We start from the raw sequence: 18538 nt of genomic DNA on the forward strand, positions 1-18538 counted from the left end.
ACTTTAATAGATTGTTATAAAGTTCAAAAGTAAGGGAAAGCCAAAAAATTAGCTCACTTTTACGAGTAGAAGCTGAGATATTCGCGATTGAACCCGGACTATTTTCTGTGCGGCGGAGGTAAATGGGCGCTCCGCGTCGCCGTAGCTTTACTTTGCTCGAGCACTTCGGCCAGGAAACCCCCTTTCCTCACCAGGTAGCTACGATGTCGCATTGTTTACACTCACAAGGGGAACTTACGGACCTGCCGCCTCCGATTGGGCTGAATTTTTTTTTACAGACTCTAAGGACCAATTCTAGAGGTTAAGTTGAGCCGTTTTCCCGAATGCGCAATAGAAAGGGCGTAAAAAATTCCCAAAAGTTGCGTTTTCGGCGTGTGATTTGGTCGTGCGGCGCGTGGCAACACTGAAGCAGCCTCTTGTACCGCTTTATCGGCCTGAAGGTTTCAGCGGAGTCCGGAGCCCTACTGCACACGTACTGGCTCCATGATAGTGATGTCCCGGGTTCGATCCTCGACTTTTTATTTTCCGCATGATCACATAACATTTTATTTTTAATTCTTCATCCGCATTTATAAATCAAGCAGTTCCGATCACTATCCCCCCCCCCTCATTTTACGTACATTTTCCCCCGATATTTATTCACGTTTGCCACATATAATCGTATGTAACTTCATTGATATAAATTAATGAATTAAAAAGCAAAAGAAAACCTTATTTGTTACTACATTATCTCCCAATGTTTTCCTGGAAAAACATGTAATGTGTAAATAAATCGAAGAGCAACCCCAAACCCATGTGTACGCAAGGGTCACCAAGAAACACATTATTTTAGCCCTTTGCTTTTTAATTCATTAATTTATGTCAATGAAGTTTCATACGATTATATGTGGTCAATGTGAATAAATATCGGGGGAAAATGTACGTAAAATGAGGGGGGGGGGGATAGTGATCGGAACTGCTTGATTTATAAATGCGGATGAAGAATTAAAAATAAAATGTTACGTGATCATGTGGAAAATAAAAAGTCGAGGATCGAACCCGGGACATCACTATCATGGAGCCAGTACGTGTGCAGTAGGGCTCCGGACTCCGCTGAAACCTTCAGGCCGATAAAGCGGTACAAGAGGCTGCTTCAGTGTTGCCACGCGCCGCACGACCAAATCACACGCCGAAAACGCAACTTTTGGGAATTTTTTACGCCCTTCCTATTGCGCATTCGGGAAAACGGCTCAACTTAACCTCTAGAATTGGTCCATAGAGTCTGTAAAAAAAAATCAGCCCAATCGGAGGCGGCAGGTCCGTAAGTTCCCCTTGTGAGTGTAAACAATGCGACATCGTAGCTACCTGGTGGGGAGAGGGGGTTTCCTGGCCGAAGTACTCGAGCAAGGTAGGGCGACGGCGACGCGGAGCGCCCATTTACCTCCGCCGCACAGAAAATAGTCCGGGTTCAATCGCGAATATCTCAGCTTCTACTCGTAAAAGTGAGCTAATTTTTTGGCTTTCCCTTACTTATGAACTTTATAACAATCTATTAAAGTTTCATCAACTTTCACCGAGAGCCACTGAGCCCATGCTCTATGCGGGGTTCTTTTGAAAATGAACACTTTTCCCATTAAGTCGCTCTGGGAAAAGTTACTCACGAGAAAATCGCAAGAAACGCGAAATTGGAATTTTGGCGGTTTCTTCAGTGCGCTCTGGTGGCTTAAATTTCAGTTAGAACAGAAAGTCAATAAGAAAATTTTCTCTTCAAAATTTTCAGTAACTTCCATTGAAAAGAACTACTTTCGTAGAAAAATCAAGAATAATTGGAATATTTTCAAAACACAAAATTTTAGACCTGAAAAAATGGCTGCTTCAGCAGCGGATATATCTTTACACAAATGCGAAATTAGGATTCAGCATCTAAGGATACATAAGAATCACCCAACAAAAGGTTTTTCAGGAAACTTTGCCCAAGAACTTCCCTATCGCCCGGACTATTACAGCATTATTGTGAGGAGTATTACTTCTTACAAGAGTAAGGTCAGGCAATAGAGGAGGAGTATCCAAAAAATCCGGTGGGATTTAACAATGAGAGAGCGTTTGTAATGAACGAGAGCAAGAAATAATTGGGGGTTGAAAACGATATTGTGCCCGATTTTAGAATCAGGAAATTGGTTCGGTATGGACATACAAGGCAGAAATTGGTGGATGGTCAGTTGCCCAAATAAATGTTTGAACGAGTTCTTTGCAGAAGAGGGCGACAAGAGCGGCCAGTAAAGGTTAGCAGCGGAGAGCGTAGGAAGATGTCAGAGGGTGTCCATTGCTTGATGATTCAAGGAAGGATGGGTTTCGATGGCGATTGGAAATTGAGAGCACCCTGAATAGCTGAGTCAGGGTTGCCATAATTTCTTCATCTTTTATGTCCCAGACTCCAAAATTATTGCACTCCGAGACTTTTTATGACCTTTGAAACAAGATTTCCACCTATTTGTTCTTCTTTAAATACACTGATTTTGCTCAACTTTTGAAAAAATGTCCTTGTAAGGAGATCAAATTTTGGAGGAAAAAGGCATTCAGTCAGTAGCTGGTTAAAAGATGACAAGCCTTAAAATGACCAGAAGGGATAAACAGTTGGAAGATCAGTGATAAGTTTTGGTGATTTAAGTGTGTGTTAGAAATTCCTCGACTTTTCCCACGAATCCCCTGCCTTTTCTTGGTTGTCGCAAAATGACGCTCAGACCGCTGGCAACCCTGTGATTTACCGGTTTGAATATATTAATTGATAATTAAGGAAAATTTTGCAGCATCCTCTAAATCCAGTCCTACAAAAATTTCTGAGGGCCCATAACGGCGATAAAGTCAATGAAGAACTTACATTTTTTTGAGCAAAAGTTCTCTCTTCCAATTGCTTAAGCTGCATTCTCCTCACAAGTAAATCATCGAGTTTTGATTTGTGGGCAATTTTCGGGTAAAAAAGACGACCCTGGGTTGTTAAGGCTTTAGAGACGTCAATTTCTTCAAATTCAGAGATTGGTGGGAAGACACTAAAATTTCTAGACCCTGTAAATAAAACATGGTAAGGATGATCAGATCAAATCAACAAAACAAAAAACACAGGATTACAGTTTTCATTGTATCATTGAGTAACTGGCTACTTTAGCTAATGAAATTTCTGTAACTTTTCCCTGAGGTGTCTGGTTTTAATCTGAGAATGAATAAAACTTTCTGATCAAGAATCAGGAAACATACATTCTACAAAAGAGAAAAATCTGCCAATAATTTTGAAATTGCCAAAAATAATTTTACTATCTTAGTAGAAGTTAGAATTTTAAGAAATCTTGGAATCAAACTTGAAAAAACTCAAAATAATGGGGTAAGTTGAACCAAAGGAAAAAATCCTCATTTCCTTGATACTGTAAGGTAAAAGAGCTTTATGCAAAAACGGCTTTTTCGCCCCCCCCCCCCCCTGGAGTTTCTTCAAACTTGTCTATCGATTACCCATACTTGAGCGCTCCTTTTCCCATTTCCAAACCCCCAAAATATTTGGAGGGAGGGGGGCGCAAGGGGGGTTGGAAGTCAAAACCTGTGAACCTCGATATCTCTCAAACGAAGAAAGATATTGAAGTTTGGTTTGGACGAAAAATCGTTTAAAATTGCATGCTTTAAGATTCCTGAAGTATCAGCCATGGATTTTTTGTGTGGATTTTCCTGTACGAGCGAGTTACTCATTCAAAAAAAAAATTCATGGCTGATAACCTCTGAGTAAACTGCATTTTATATGCATGTGAACATTTGCAACATGCATGATTGGGGTGCATACATACATGCTTACATACATACGTAACAATGACGACATACAAGCACCTGTGCCTTGTACATACACAAACACACCCCCTTGCGCCTCGCGCACCCTGACACACACACACACACCCTCACCTACCCGTGCACAATTAAACACACACATATATAATTTCAGCATTAGACACAGGGAAAATGGAGCTATTCTGATGGCTGAAACGGGTCGTTATACAGGGTGTTCGAAAAGTCCCCTCCCCCCCTCTAACTTTTGACCTAATTGAGGTAGAGATTTGAAACTTGGAGAATGTTCCTAGATCAAAGGGAGCTACTTTTTGACCCAACCCAAAATTTTTGGGGGGCCCCATTTTGGGGGGGTTACGGACCCTAACTTTTAATTTTCAAATAGGAAGACCCCCTTTGTGATACCTCGTTCGAAAGAGCATAAAAAAAGAAAATTTTTCGCGCAAACCGGAAGTCATTATCTCAAACCGTTTCAAAATGGCGGCCGGTCAAAGTTCCAAATCGCCGAAAATTGGCACCTCTGCTTTTGGCGCATGTATTTGCTTGAAACTCGGTATCTAGGGGTATTTTGGCACGAGAAAAACGAATTTCACGTTAGATTTTCAAAAAAAACCCTAATTTTTCAAAATGGCGACCGGTTTAGGCTCAAAAAGGCCGAAAATTTGACAAACTCGATTTTTTTGCCAATGGATTCACCTGAAATTCGGTATATGGGGGTATTTTGACCCGAGAATAACGAATTCAACGTTAGATTTTTAAAAAAACCCTAATTTTTCAAAATGGCCAACAATTGGCAACCTCGACTTTTTGCCGATAGATTCGCCTCAAACTCGGTGTTTGAGGGTAACTGGGTGGGAGACAAACGAATTCGACGTTATTTCACCGAGTTTCAGGCGAATCTATTGGCAAAAAGTCGAGGTTGCCAATTGTTGACCATTTTGAACTTTAATCGGCAGCCATTTTGAAAAATTAGGGTTTTTTTTAAAAATCTAACGTTGCATTCGTTATTCTCGGGTCAAAATACCCCCATATACCGAATTTCAGGTGAATCCATTGGCAAAAAAATCGAGTTTGTCAAATTTTCGGCTTTTTTGAGCCTAAACCGGTCGCCATTTTGAAAAATTAGGGTTTTTTTGAAAATCTAACGTTAAATTCGTTTTTCTCGTGCCAAAATACTCCCAGATACCGAGTTTCAAGCAAATCCATGCGCAAAAAGCAGAGGTGCCAATTTTCGGCCATTTGGAACTTTGACCGGCCGCCATTTTGAAACGGTTTGAGATAATGACTTCCGGTTTGCGCGAAAAATTTTCTTTTTTTATGCTCTTTCGAACGAGGTATCACAAAGGGGGTCTTCCCATTTGAAAATTAAAAGTTAGGGTCCGTAACCCCCCCAAAATGGGGCCCCCCAAAAATTTTGGGGGGGTCAAAAAGTAGCTCCCTTTGATCTAGGAACACCCTCCAAGTTTCAAATCTCTACCTCAATTAGGTCAAAAGTTAGAGGGGGGGGGGGAGGGGACTTTTCGAACACCCTGTAATACACTGGAGGAGAAAGTGATAATTTAACCACCTCCTTACAGGACCACTGAGCGGCCGGTCGGCGCTCAGTGGGCCTCTAAAATAGCGCTACGGAGCTGTAATTTTAAAAACGTGAATTATTTGGAAGTATCTGTAATTTCTGAACTCAGCTACCCTCAAGAGTCCCTATTAGTGCATTTTGCTCAGTTTGAACATTCAATCTGATTTAATAACAGTCAAATCCGACTTTTTTGCACGCGAAAATCGGTCGGCGCGCGTTGAATAGAAACTTCAATCGATCATAACTCCGGAACCGTTTGGTTCCCCAGCTTAATGGACCACTCGTTGGATGCGGAAAAAGACGAACAATTTAAAAAACTGGTTTTGGTTCAAATAAAAAATTGAGATCTTTGTAAATTTCTCGTTTAAAAGAAATTTTCTAGATCTAAAAACTGGAAAAAAGCACATATGTTGACTTAAAAATGTGATATCGGGATTTCGACCTTTAGAATATTAAAGTATGCAATTTTAGACGATTTTTCGTCCGAACCGGCCCTCGATATCTTTCTTCGTTCGAGAGATATCGAGGTTCACAGGTTTTGACTTCCACCCCCCCCCCCCTAGCTCCCCCCCAAAATTTTTTGGGGGTCTGAAAATTTGGGAAAAGAAGCGCTCAAGTATGAGTAATCAATAGACAAAGTCTGAAGAAATTCCAGAGAGGGGGCGAAAAAAGCCGTTTTTGCATCAAGCTCTTTCCTTGTCAGGAGATCCAATTATGGAAAAAGTCATTCAGTAGCTAGTTGAAAGATGGCAAGCTTTAAAAATAACCAGGAAGGGTGAACAGATGGAGGATCAGTGTTTTATTCTAGTGATTAGTATATTGGTCGAAAATTTCCTGATTTTTCCCAAGAATTCATTGACTTTTTCCAGTTGGCAAAAATTCCCTAACTTTCACTGGTTATCCCGGATTTCCAGACCGCTGGCAACCCTGCAAATAAAAAGTTGATGCTCCTGAGGAGGTGTTGACAATTAGAAAAATATGCAAGAAATTGCTTGAACAGAATATGGAGGATTACCTTCATTAAGTTCATTTTCAGGTATAATAGCTTGCAGGGCTAATTTCTCGAGACTCTTATTCTCTTTGTTCTCCTCCAGATCCGTTTCCATTGGTTCACTTGATTTCAGTTTGAGCATGACTTCAAAGACTTTAGGTTCCACACAGAGGATTTTCAACCCTTGAGAGTTTTTCACCTGGACCATCATCATCTTTGGGCCTGCCCGTAGTCCACACTGTCTGGCGTCTAGTTTCTTTAGGATCCTTGTAGACGACAACCACAACCAACCCCACTGTCCGTGGATACGGTACTCCTCGCCTTTCTGTTTCCATACTTGATGTTTCAGACCGAGGGTGTACTTGACAAAGTTATAAAGTCTGTTCCTTTCTTCTTCATCATCTTTCTCCTTCTTTTCCTTTTTTTCTATCCGTTTTCGCTCTTCACGTTCAATGGCTGTGTGTCGTTGCAATTTAACGTGTCCTAAAAATAGAGGATGAAACATAGGAGACGTTAGGAGCTACATATTCTCTTCAGATGTTACACATTGCTTGAAGAACTTTCCCCAAAAAGCAGTACATTTAACATGGTGCTAAAGCTTGGAATAATTAATGGCATGCTACAGCGTTTGTCACTGTGGGAGTTACATCCATTTCAATAGTAAAAATCTTGGCTAACAAGATAAAGAGATTTTCATTGATTAGCATGAGATTCCGCATAAATGATGGTGTCATAGAAGATGAGCTAGCATCACTGTACTGCTGAGAGGGGAGCATTTGCGCCAATAACGTTAGTCTTGCGTTGCTGAAGGGCACCTGCTCAGTTTCAGTGTTTCAACTCTGCTCACAAAAACACCGGATCTCCCTGTTAGTTTTGGGGACTTTTCCGACCCCATTCCAAAAACGGAGAAGTACGGGTACCCTGAAATCATCTCTAGTATCAGAGAGAAAAATCTGAACTCCATATTCCGGTTACATTAGGAAGCTCTCCTTGTAAATCACATTGGTCTCGTTTGATTGAAAAGATACAGACTAATTTGAATGTATTTCTGGAACATTTTCAGCAAGTCTGCTTACTTTTGGATTTGTACATTGTGGAATAAAACCCTTAATTGCATTATCACATATACTATACGCCATAGGAGTCCTTCAGAGTAGACATAAGAGGTACTTACTAAGTCAATTGGAAATAGTAAGATTAACAAATCTCTCAAGTGATTGGTTGGAAAAAGAAAAAAAAAGTGAAACTTAAACTTACCGAGTTGGTCGTGCCAGACTGCAGCATAAACAACAGGCTTGACACAGGCTTGGAAGACGATCATTGCACGAGCAAAATCTCTAGCATTGTTGCATGCAGTCACAGCAGCAGTCCACGGTTTACGCAGCTGGGACCAGTTGATGTGCATGAATGCTGATGGAATATTGCTTTCCAACTGGAGGAGTGTATTTCTCAAAGTACTCACTAACTGAGACCGGCTCCCATAAACACTTCCCACCCACTTGAATTCTGCGGCTTGCGTCAAGGAGAATTTGTGTGACATATGGCGCTTCTTGTCCCGTTCTTCATTTTTCTGAAGTTTGTTCAGTGCAATAGAATTGGTACTGTACTGGTTTACGTAAGTTTTGTACTGGTTTTCCATACCTAGCTTAAAAAGTAGGGTTCCCGAGGCAATTTGCTGCGCTTTCAGTCTAGTTAGCCTAGTGTCACCAAGAATCTTATCTGTTGAAATGTCATCTTTTTTTTTATCAAATCTCTCAAGTTCTTTTGATGCGATTGTCGTTGATCGCCTTTTGAGATCTTCCATGTTAAATGTTCGAGGTTGCAAAGAACCTGTCTTTGACCTCGTAGTTATGCCAGGTTTTCTACCTGTCATATCTTCTGTATCATCATCCATGCTTTCATCTTCTGTTTTTTCACCTGAACTTGTTGCAACACCTGCCGAGAGAAAGATTTTAAAGATTTTCAGATTAAAATCAAACAGAGCAAAGAGTGAATAAAGAGAAAAAAATTAGATTAATTGTACCCTGCAAACTCCTTATGGAAATGCATGCCCTGCTCGATTGCTTCGATAAGGCATCGGCCATGTTGAGCAAGGATTGAATGGCACGACTCCTCCAGCGAAATGTTTACCTGTGCCGTAGTATCCTTTTTGAAGCGGGAAGCTTAAAAAAAACTTAAATTTCTCACACAGCTTATGAAGTTAGGAGTACATTTCAGAGTTTGCCGGTACGCTCATGGTCATTTTTATTGTGACGAAGATGGTCGACAATATCATGTTTGAAGGGCAGAGCTAATAAACTGCTATTTCAGAGGATTAAATCAAGCTTTGGCACTTTTGAAGTATGGTTTCTGGAGGTAAATTTGACGCTCTTTTGAAAGAGCTCAGCAGTTTTTTTCTCAGATTATCTTGGCAGGAGATATGAACCAAAGTTTCTCCAAAAATCAGCAAAAATGCGCCCTTTTTTTTAGCTACTTTTCAAAGAAAACGTTAATTTTATGACCAAAAAATTAAGCTAGGAAAGGAAAGGGAGGGTGATTTCTGTAGGAAATTTTATGTTCTTTCTGCTGATTTTCTTTTTTTTTTGTTTTTGTAAAATAAACAGTTGATGAGATATTTTAAAAAACTGATCATTGGTTTTCTCAATTTTGAAAAATTCAAAATTGCGACGCCCTGAGCACCAGACAATTTTTCTAAAGTTATTGTGGGCATTTTTGGGCTTCTGTATCACCGAGGAATCAAAAAAAATTGGTTTGATTCGAAGGCCAAACAAAAACCCAAATTTGTTGTGCGGTGTTATTTACCTTGAGGTGTAGGTTCAAGACAGTAAGGAGACAAGTTTGGATTTTTGTTTGCTTTAGTGCTTAATTTTCACTATTATATTAATTTTTGTCACCTGTGCACTTGAAGCAAGATATGTTCCCATTGTATGATAAAAGTGAGCACTGTCAAATTAACTTAATTTATGATACAATATAGATTAAGCCTCCTTGATGAAAAGTTTCCATAGGACTTGGGTCCAGAAATCTCAAACGAGCGGGGGTTTTGATGCCGCAAATACCCTGATTTCGACTATTCTCAAGATTTGTCTCCATGTAGCCACTGAACAGGGTAAACTTTATCAATTGAACCGTACCAAGCAAAAATCACTGATGTCCATTTTTCCAGTCTTGAGTTTTTTTGAGTTGATAATACTTTTCAGAGATAAATGCAACCAAGAAAATGGTGTTAATACTTGATTTAGGGTTATCCTCGTCCCAAAACAAGTATTGGCACCTCTATCATGATTGTGTCAACTTTTGAAAATTGATACAAGCATAAAAAAACTGATAGCTGAAAAAATGGACTCAAGCGGTTTTTGCATGACGCGATTCAATCAGGCTGAATTTTTTATATGATTCAATTTTGACCTTCCTGATAAATCACATCGTTAAAATGCCCAGAGAAAGCCTCTCTTATCCCCTGGAATACTCGATTTTCGGCGGATTTTACAACTTTCAGAAATGCACATGACTGCTGCAAGGAACAGGCTGACATTGGGTGAATTAGGATGCATTTTTACGATGATACAGGTCTGAATTTCTGGATGAGGAGAGACTCGGAGGTTCGGTCCTAAACTCCCGAAGAGGGAGGATTATAGCTGCTGAACATTCCCGTTTTGGCAGATTCTGGGATTTTTCATATCACCTGTAGATATTAGGGTTTGTGGACAAATTTTTAACAAGATACGGGTTGCACTTTTGTAATGAAAAGAATTCATACGGCTCAAATTTAAAAACCACGCATGATGACGAAAGGAGGGGATTCTCACCTACATACTCTATCTTGGCTAGATTTCAACGTTTCTCTTGGTACTTCTTGAGGGATATGCACTAAGATCAGGGGGTTGAATTGATTTGGTTGAACGTTTGAATTGGCGCAAGTTTCACCTCTCTTTTGAATTGTAGACGGAGTACTTGGGCCTGTTCCGAGTGTCCACGAGTGAATGAGATAGTAAAGAAGATAAAGACCACCGGAATAATTTTCAGATAATTTCTTGTTAGCTGCTAGAAGGTGAGGCTGTAAGAATTTGATGAATTTTTTATATACTGTCGGTCTAACCTTTTTGATACTTGAAAATACAGAACTTTCGTTCCTGTTCCTCTAATGAATGTCATCTTGGATCCCTGAGAATTTTTAACCGATTTCGAGAATTTTCCTACAATTAGTGACATACAGGGGGGCAGGGTGCGATTAGTCAATTTACTTGAATTTTTTATATGTTGTAAGTCTGAATTCAAAATACTTCAAGAACTTTGTCCAACAAACCCCACATAAGAGGGTAGGGGTTCTATTCCCAAGCGATGGAGTTCAGAGAGCTTTATGGGTTGATCTCAATATTTGTTATCTTATTACTTTCTCTCTCTGTTTCAAAAATGTAGGTTCCGCAACTTTTAATGGTGGTATAAAAATTAACAAATAAGACGGATGGAAGGAGCACAATAATTTTTCAGTTCAAGTTTTAAGGGCAATCCACAGAGATCATTAACTCAGACCAAAAAGCTGTAAAACTCTCAAGGGATAAAACTCCCTTTAATCAGGATTTCTGAACCCTAATTGTACGTATCTATTCGTTAAAAAGGTATCACTTGCAACAAGTAAAAAAAAACCGAAGTGGTTATTCGGCGATACAGTGCCCTGACTAGAAAATCCTCTAATAATCGCTAAGGTGCCTTTACCGGATTACTTTATGACCGCTAACCGGAAAACTTCCTATTGCTAAGGTGCCTTTACTGGATGACTTTTTAACCGCTAACCGGAAAACTTACTACCGCTAAGGTGCCTTTCCCAGATGACTTTTTAACCACAAACCGGAAAATTTCCTACCGCTTAGGTGCCAACAGTACGTATACATGCTGCAGATAACACCATTATGCTAGGTACTTCAGGCCGAATGTAAATGCACATAGGTAATTCAGTGCTTCAATGTTCACGTAAACTCTAACTGTTCTCCGCACCCACTTCAAAAATTCTGCAGCTAAATGCACTTAAAAACTCAAGAATATTGCATTGCTATCACATGCAGGTCACACGAACCCGGTTTCTGACCCGAGTACTGGTGAGTCATTGATTTTTACGCATCCAAGATTTCCTTGTTTGCATAATTTCTCCAGATAATACCAATAGATCACCGTAGATGGCGTTTGCTTACTCATCCAGTGGAAACATCTTACCAGTAGGAAATTTTCCAGTTAGCGGTTAAAAAATCACCTGATAAAGGCACCTAAGCGGTAGGACATTTTCTGGTTTGCAGTCATTAAGTCATCCGGTAGACGCACCTTAGCGGTAGGAAGTTTTCCGGTTAACGGTTAAAAAGTCATCCGGTAAAGGCACCTTATCAGTAGGAAATTCTCCAGTTAGTGGTCATAGAATTGTCTAGTAAAGGCACCTTAGCAGAAGGAAATTCTCCGGTTAGCAATCATAAAGTTACCCGGTAAAGGCACCTTAGCGATACTTGGCAGATTAGCTGGTCAGAGTACTGTACCGCCAAATTACGTTTTATTCGACGGTACCGCACCGCCAATAACAGAATCCAAAAAAAAATCTGCGAAATCGACTGATTTTTATATTTTCAACAGGTAAGTGCTTTAAGAATATCATGAAATCAGACCAAATTCCAGAGAGGAAAAAACCCCAGCAACTGACAGATTGCAAACACAAGTCCTTGCATGCTTTCCATTAAGGGGGTCAGACAATCATTTTCACAAAATTCGGCCGAGCCCACTTCTCCTATTACCAATGAATATTATATAAAATGGTAAAACCAGACTAGAATGCGATATTAGGGAGGGGGGTCAGGGTTTGAACAAACAGACCTGGGGTTTGGGTTGGGAAAAACTGCCATCACAATTTTTACCCTTGATGTCAAGACATGCAGAACATACAAATTGGCCTCCGGCCAATTTATGCGCAGCGCTTCGCTCCGGCATGTGGGGGGGCTTCGCCCCCCATCATGGTGCAAGAATCGCACTACACTTTCTCGCTTTTACTGGAATATTTAGAGAAATACTGCCAATTTCACAAAATCATAAAGTTTGATTGGAATTTTGATCGCAGGATAATAGTTATGAAATTTTTATTCAAACCACTGAACTTTATTGTAAATATCTTCCCGATATGTGATGAATTCATATATTCGGACTCGACTTGTTGATTTTATGAGGCATCTTCAATTAAATATGTAATTGATTAACGAAGTCTCCTATCAAAGACGGCAAAAATCTTAGCTTTTCTACGATTCATTAGGATCCATTAGATTCATTGACATCATACTTCATACATCATACTTTCAATATCCTCTCGTGTAAACACTATGGAAGATAAGATTAAGTCTGTATCAAGCGAGCTACTGGCGCTTAAATCCCCTGTCAACTGTGAACCAGCCACATTTGAGGCAAATGTCGATGGTGTTCTTCAGGAAGTGGAAGAAAGGAAGCGGAGGGCTTGCAACTTAATCATGTATGGCGTCCGTCAAGCTAGGTCTGAGGGTGAAGATAAGGCTGCTGTTGTAAAGTTATTAAGAAAAATCAAGGACTTAAAGGTCGATGGAATGCGCATTATCAGGTTGAAATCCAATGCTGCCGACAAGCCGAAGCCAGTAAAGATTATATTTCCGTCTCGGTCTGATGTTATGAAAGTTCTTAGAGGTAAGGCTCTTCTCCCTAAGGGAGTGTCGGTTGCTAATGATAAGACTATGACGCAAAGACAATATCTGGTAAAGCTATCCAAAGCTAAAGACGAACACAATCTAACGTTCCCTGATGATCAAAAATCAATTAAGTACATACGAGGTACTCCAAAGTTAGTTAGTAATAAGCTGGATGCGGTAGCAGGGGCTTCTTCCTCCCAATCGGGAGGGAAGTGATGCCAGGCGTTTGATGCACAAATTCAAATTCAGTATGCCAATGCAGGGGGCTTACGCTCAGGTGATAAACTTCTTAATCTTAGAACTTTTTTTAATAGTCTTACAATTAAGCCTAACATTCTCGTCATCACTGAGACTTGGTTAAATAGTTCTGTTTTCAGTGGAGAGCTGGGTCTAGGTGGTTATACTGTCTATAGATCTGATCGCGTATATGATGATGATATTCAAAGAGGCGGGGGAGTATTAATTGCAGTCAAAAATTCTCTTAAGTCTTGTCGCTTGATAGTTTCTCCTCTAGAAGGCTACTCTAGCCACCTGTTTGTAAAATTGTCACTTGCTCCTGTCGTTATTATTGGTGGGACGTATATTCCCCCCCGCTCGAACTATACAGTATACAGGGATCATTCCCTGGTAGTAAGTACCTTAGCAGATCAGTGCCCAGACGCTAAGTTAATGCTCTTTGGACATTATAATCTGTCTAAAATTGCTTGGTCCAGTTCTTTGCCCCTTTGTGCTGAGTGTACAAGTTATGTGGATCCTAATGGTATTGATGCTGTAAATCATGTAGCATCCATGTTTACCTGCTTAAGTTTAAACCAAGTTTTTCCTGCCCATTCGTCCAAAGGATACACCTTGGACTTGTTTTCTAATGTAGATAGTATTTTTGTTTCTGACCCACCAGATGATTTTGTATTCAAATCGAATGATAACCATTGTCCTAAATTGTTTTCTTTTCCTCATAAATCTTTTGCATCTCTTAAGCCTAAATTATTTTATAAGAACTTCTTTTCTTGTGATTATGGCCCAATTATAACCAGATTATCTGGAATTGAATGGTCCTCCTTATTTAAAGATAAATCTCTTGATGAGATGGTTGACATTCTCAGTGAGGAATTAAATGAAGTTGTAGCTGAGCTTGTTCCTACTTCATGCAAGCGCCCTGACGCCAATTTTCCTGTTTGGTATGATAAGGAGCTCATCAAAATTACAATGGATAAAAGATTCTATCACTTCTTGTGGAAATCAAATAGTGAAATGAGACACTACATTCTATTTAAGAAACTAAGAGCTCAGTGTATTCGCAAGTCCCGTGAATTGTATAAGAGTAATATACTTAAGGTGGAGTCAAACTGTAAGTCTAATTTAAAGGCTTTTTGGTCATTTGTTAATAATTTTAATAAAACTGCGTCCATACCAGATGTGATGAGATTGGGCGACCGGAATTCGGACTCTTTGTCTACTTCAGTTAATTTGTTTGCAGATTTCTTCGGTTCTACCTACCGACCCAGTCCACTCTCACCTTCTCTTGATTCTAGTTATGAAGGTTCCACTTGCTTTCCTAACATAACTGAAGAAACAGTTCTTAATGCTATTAATTCCACCAAGGCGAATGGTAGTGTCGGTCCTGACGGGATTCATCCTTTTTTTGTTTCAAATTGTTCGGAGGCCAAGCCTCTGTCTCTCTTGTTTGATAAGTCCCTGTCATCGGGATACTTTCCGTCGGCTTGGAAAGTCTCATATATTACCCCTATTTTTAAGTCCGGAGATGAGCATGATGTAAAGAATCATCGTCCTATTTCTACTATAAGTGTCATTCCGAAACTTTTTGATAAGATTGTGTCTAACATGCTGTATGAAGCTTTTGCAGAGAAAATATGCTCACAGCAGCATGGCTTTGTGAGAGGTCGCTCTACAGTGTCTAATTTAGCAGTGTACTGTGACTTCATTGCTGAAGCTCTTGACATGTCACAGCAAGTGGATGCAGTTTATACAGATTTCTCTAAAGCTTTTGACAGTGTTAGTCACAATCTCCTGATTGATAAGTTGAAGGATTTGAAACTTCAAAGTAATATTTTACATTGGTTCCAATCTTATCTAACAGGTAGGACTCAAATGGTTAGGGTTCACGGTGTCATTTCCAAACTTATTTATGTGCTGTCCGGCGTGCCACAGGGATCTCATATAGGGCCCATTTTGTTCCTCATCTTTATCAATGACCTTGTCTTAAATTTGCGTTTTGTGACATCCTAACTCTTTGCCGATGATTTAAAATTGTATGCGGTCATTCGTAGTGTGGCGGATTCTATTTTGTTCCAGCAAGACCTGGATTACCTTGGAGAAAGGTCGTTGCGCAATGATCTCCCTTTTAATGTTTCTAAGTGTTCTGTGATAACCTTCTCCAAGCACCGAGCCCCTGCTCATTTTGAGTATGCTATTAGTGGTTCTATTCTGGACCGGGTTCATTTAGTTAAGGATCTAGGTGTTACATTTTCTTCAGACTTCTTATTTAGTGAGCATATTAATTTAGTTACCCTTAAGGCTCTTAGACTTTTTGACTTTATCCGTAGAGTTTCTGCGCATTTTAGAGTTGGTACAATCCTCTACCTGTATAAATCCATCGTTATGCCAATTCTAACTTATGCATCTCCAATATGGTCTCCTCAGTCCTCATACACGCCAAGGGTGGGATAAAATCGAATCCGTCCAGCACCATGTGCTTCGTTTTTTGTCATTTAAGTTAAATAGACCCATGTCCATATATGACCACGATTATAGTAAGATCTTTGAGGCTTTGAACGTCCCAACGTTGGAGTCTAGGCGTCATACCTATGACCTCGCTTTGGCGTTCAGAGTCCTTGGAGGTCATATTTCGGCTCCAGATCTGTCTCAGCTGTTTCAGGTGAGGGAGGTCAACTACTCCCTGAGAGTTGCCCGTCCTTTATTTGACAACTTCGCTAGGACTTCTTACCGTTTCCACTCGGTGGTTGTCAGAGTAAAGAGGCGGTGGAACCTACTGTCGCCTGGGCTAGCTGATACAAGTCTGGAGACGAACCTGTTTAAGTCTAGGGTCAAGGACTACTTTTTGAAATACTATGTTCCCTATTAGTTATATTCATTGTATTGTACTTTTGCTTGTTTTGTTTTGTCAGTTGAGTCTATCATTCTTTTAGCTGTTTTGCTCTTTTTTGTTAATTACTTTTGTAATTGGGCAACTTGCCCGTTTTGTATAATAAATAAATAAATAAATAAATAAATAAATAAAATAAATAAATACTTCAGATACGATTTTATATTATAATCTTTCCTTAAACACGGTAAAAAGCCATCAAATATCTACTTTAATGGGTAGAATGATTATTCGATGTTTAAATAGTCTTAAAACTAAACGGTTTTCGCTTAGCATCACCCAAATTTTAAATTTGGCGGGCGAATCTACCTGCTGGAAGGTTCACCACACGCCCGCCAAGAGCGCCATCTCCTTACCGCGTATCCCCGTAATTCAAAGCGAAAACAATAGAGAGCGCCAGCTCCTTGCTGCTGTCGACAAACGTCAACAAACCTCGGGTTATAATAATTATAACCTCCTTTATTATCAAGCATTAACTCAGTCATGTTTGTGCAGTATTATTATATTATATTTGTGTTCAGTACCTCGTAAAAAGGAACCGCAAAAGATGGAATCTGCCGGGATTCTAAATTCATTAACAACAAACACATTAGTTTCTAATAAACATCTAAGTGTCAGTTCTTGCGTTTGCTTCGATGATTCATAGTACCTGTGTAATGTAAGTACCTAATTAGTTGTCTAATTTTGCTTGGTGTATACCTACGGAGTAATTTTGGAAATAGTATGTGATGCATTATATAATGCATTTGAATTCCTAGGTTTCACCTGACTCAAAGCGTTTGCTGCTATTATCTAGAAGCGTTCCGACTCATTTATCGGAGAATTGAGCGTTTCCTATCGGCCCCTCTGCAATTATGAGAGTAGTCCAGTAGTCCAAGAATCCTTTAGGAACTTAAATTAATGACTCAGATGGTGCTTTTGAGCCAATTTTCAAAGAATTAAAGGCATTTTTTTCAAAATCTACAGTCTGTGAGCTCTCCGTGTGACCGAAGTGCTCTCCTCGCTATATGACGCGTAACCCTTCAATTTTTAGTTTAGTCCAAAGACCTCATAGTAACCTAAATTAATGAACCAGGTGGTGCTCTTATGTCAACTTTCGAAGAAATGAAAGGCATTTTTTTTTCAAATTTACAGTCTTTGAAAATGAGTTGTATGTGTGATGTCGCGGAGCAAAGTGCCCTACTTTTGGGCCTCGTACTCCCTTGAATTTTGAGTTTAGTCCAAAGATCTTTTAGGAACTTAAATTAATGACCCAGGTGATGTGCTTGATGCCCACTTTTAAAGAATTAAAGGCATTTTTCAAAATTTACAGTCCGTCAAAATGAGCTTTCCGGGTGATTTTGCTGAAAATGGACCTTTAACCCAATTTGACCCTAGCCCCCCCCCCCCAAATTTTAGCGTACCCCAAAATCGTTTGACGTGCATAAGGAGACCATAAATATGGTGTTTTGTGAGAATTTGGAATGAAATCGAACAGATAGATTCTGAGATATCGCTGTAGACAGATTTGGGGGACGTCGGACGGACGGACACACATTTTTTCAAGTATGGTTATTTTGACTCCTGGGACCTTAAAACGTCTAGAAATGATGAAATTTCAACTTTTTTTCCCCTTGCAGACTGAAAATACTTCCTCTACCCTAGGGGAGCGAGAAAGTAAAAACAATTAGTCAGATTGGCCAAAATTCACCCAGCCCTATTTCAATGAGTGTTCTAAGAAGTCCAAAATCTGCCCAAATTTGAGTAATTTGGGGGAGGGCGGGTCTTTTTAGGACATTTTGGACCAAAACATTGGACTTATCAGGAACGTCAAACCTTGACTCCATGCAGTATGTTGCACAGTGGTCTTTGTCCAATATACAAAACTTTTGAGAGGCTCATGGAGGCTATGCAGAGGCTCATTTGCTAACCACTGAAACATGGCTACATAGGTTTTACAAAATCTTTCATTTAGAACTATTAAGAGAAGCAGACCTTTCGTGACATCCGCTTTTAGGTATACCGATTGTTTGTAAGAGGGATTCCATAGTTCAAAAGATAGATTTTTCACTTCAAAATAATGTACTAACAAGGGGATCGACCTTACACTCATGCCTCCTCAAAATCGATTGGCTTTCGGCCAAATTGTAGTTCATGAAAATCCATTGGAGTTCTTCCGTCTTTGAGCCTTCTTGCCAATACCCCCGGTAAACGGTAAAATGAACCCCTGTATTTCGGGGTGCACAGGGCCGCGTGCATATGATAGTTTCTTTGCTATCGTCCTCTTATCTGAGAATGTGGCGTAATGGCTAGCGACGGCGACTCATACTCTACAGGTTCGGGGTTCGATTCTCCGCCAGGCGCTTACTTTTTTCCCTTGG

At 39.9% G+C, this 18538-nt stretch overlaps 1 protein-coding gene across 1 annotated transcript in view; it reads right to left on the reverse strand.

Annotated features, from left to right (window-relative positions):
- The window catches only part of E(bx) (nucleosome-remodeling factor subunit NURF301 E(bx)), a 135768-nt gene that overhangs the window by 97691 nt on the left and 19539 nt on the right, over positions 1 to 18538 (reverse strand). Inside the window, exons 7-9 of the mRNA XM_072306427.1 lie at positions 7626 to 8303; positions 6393 to 6851; positions 2858 to 3042 (exon numbers count right to left, since the gene is read on the reverse strand). Of these exons, the coding sequence (XP_072162528.1) occupies positions 2858 to 3042; positions 6393 to 6851; positions 7626 to 8303 (1322 nt within the window). The remainder of the gene's footprint in view (positions 1 to 2857; positions 3043 to 6392; positions 6852 to 7625; positions 8304 to 18538) is intronic.

Source organism: Bemisia tabaci, chromosome 1 (assembly GCF_918797505.1).
Source record: "Bemisia tabaci chromosome 1, PGI_BMITA_v3".
Taxonomy (NCBI): domain Eukaryota; kingdom Metazoa; phylum Arthropoda; class Insecta; order Hemiptera; family Aleyrodidae; genus Bemisia; species Bemisia tabaci.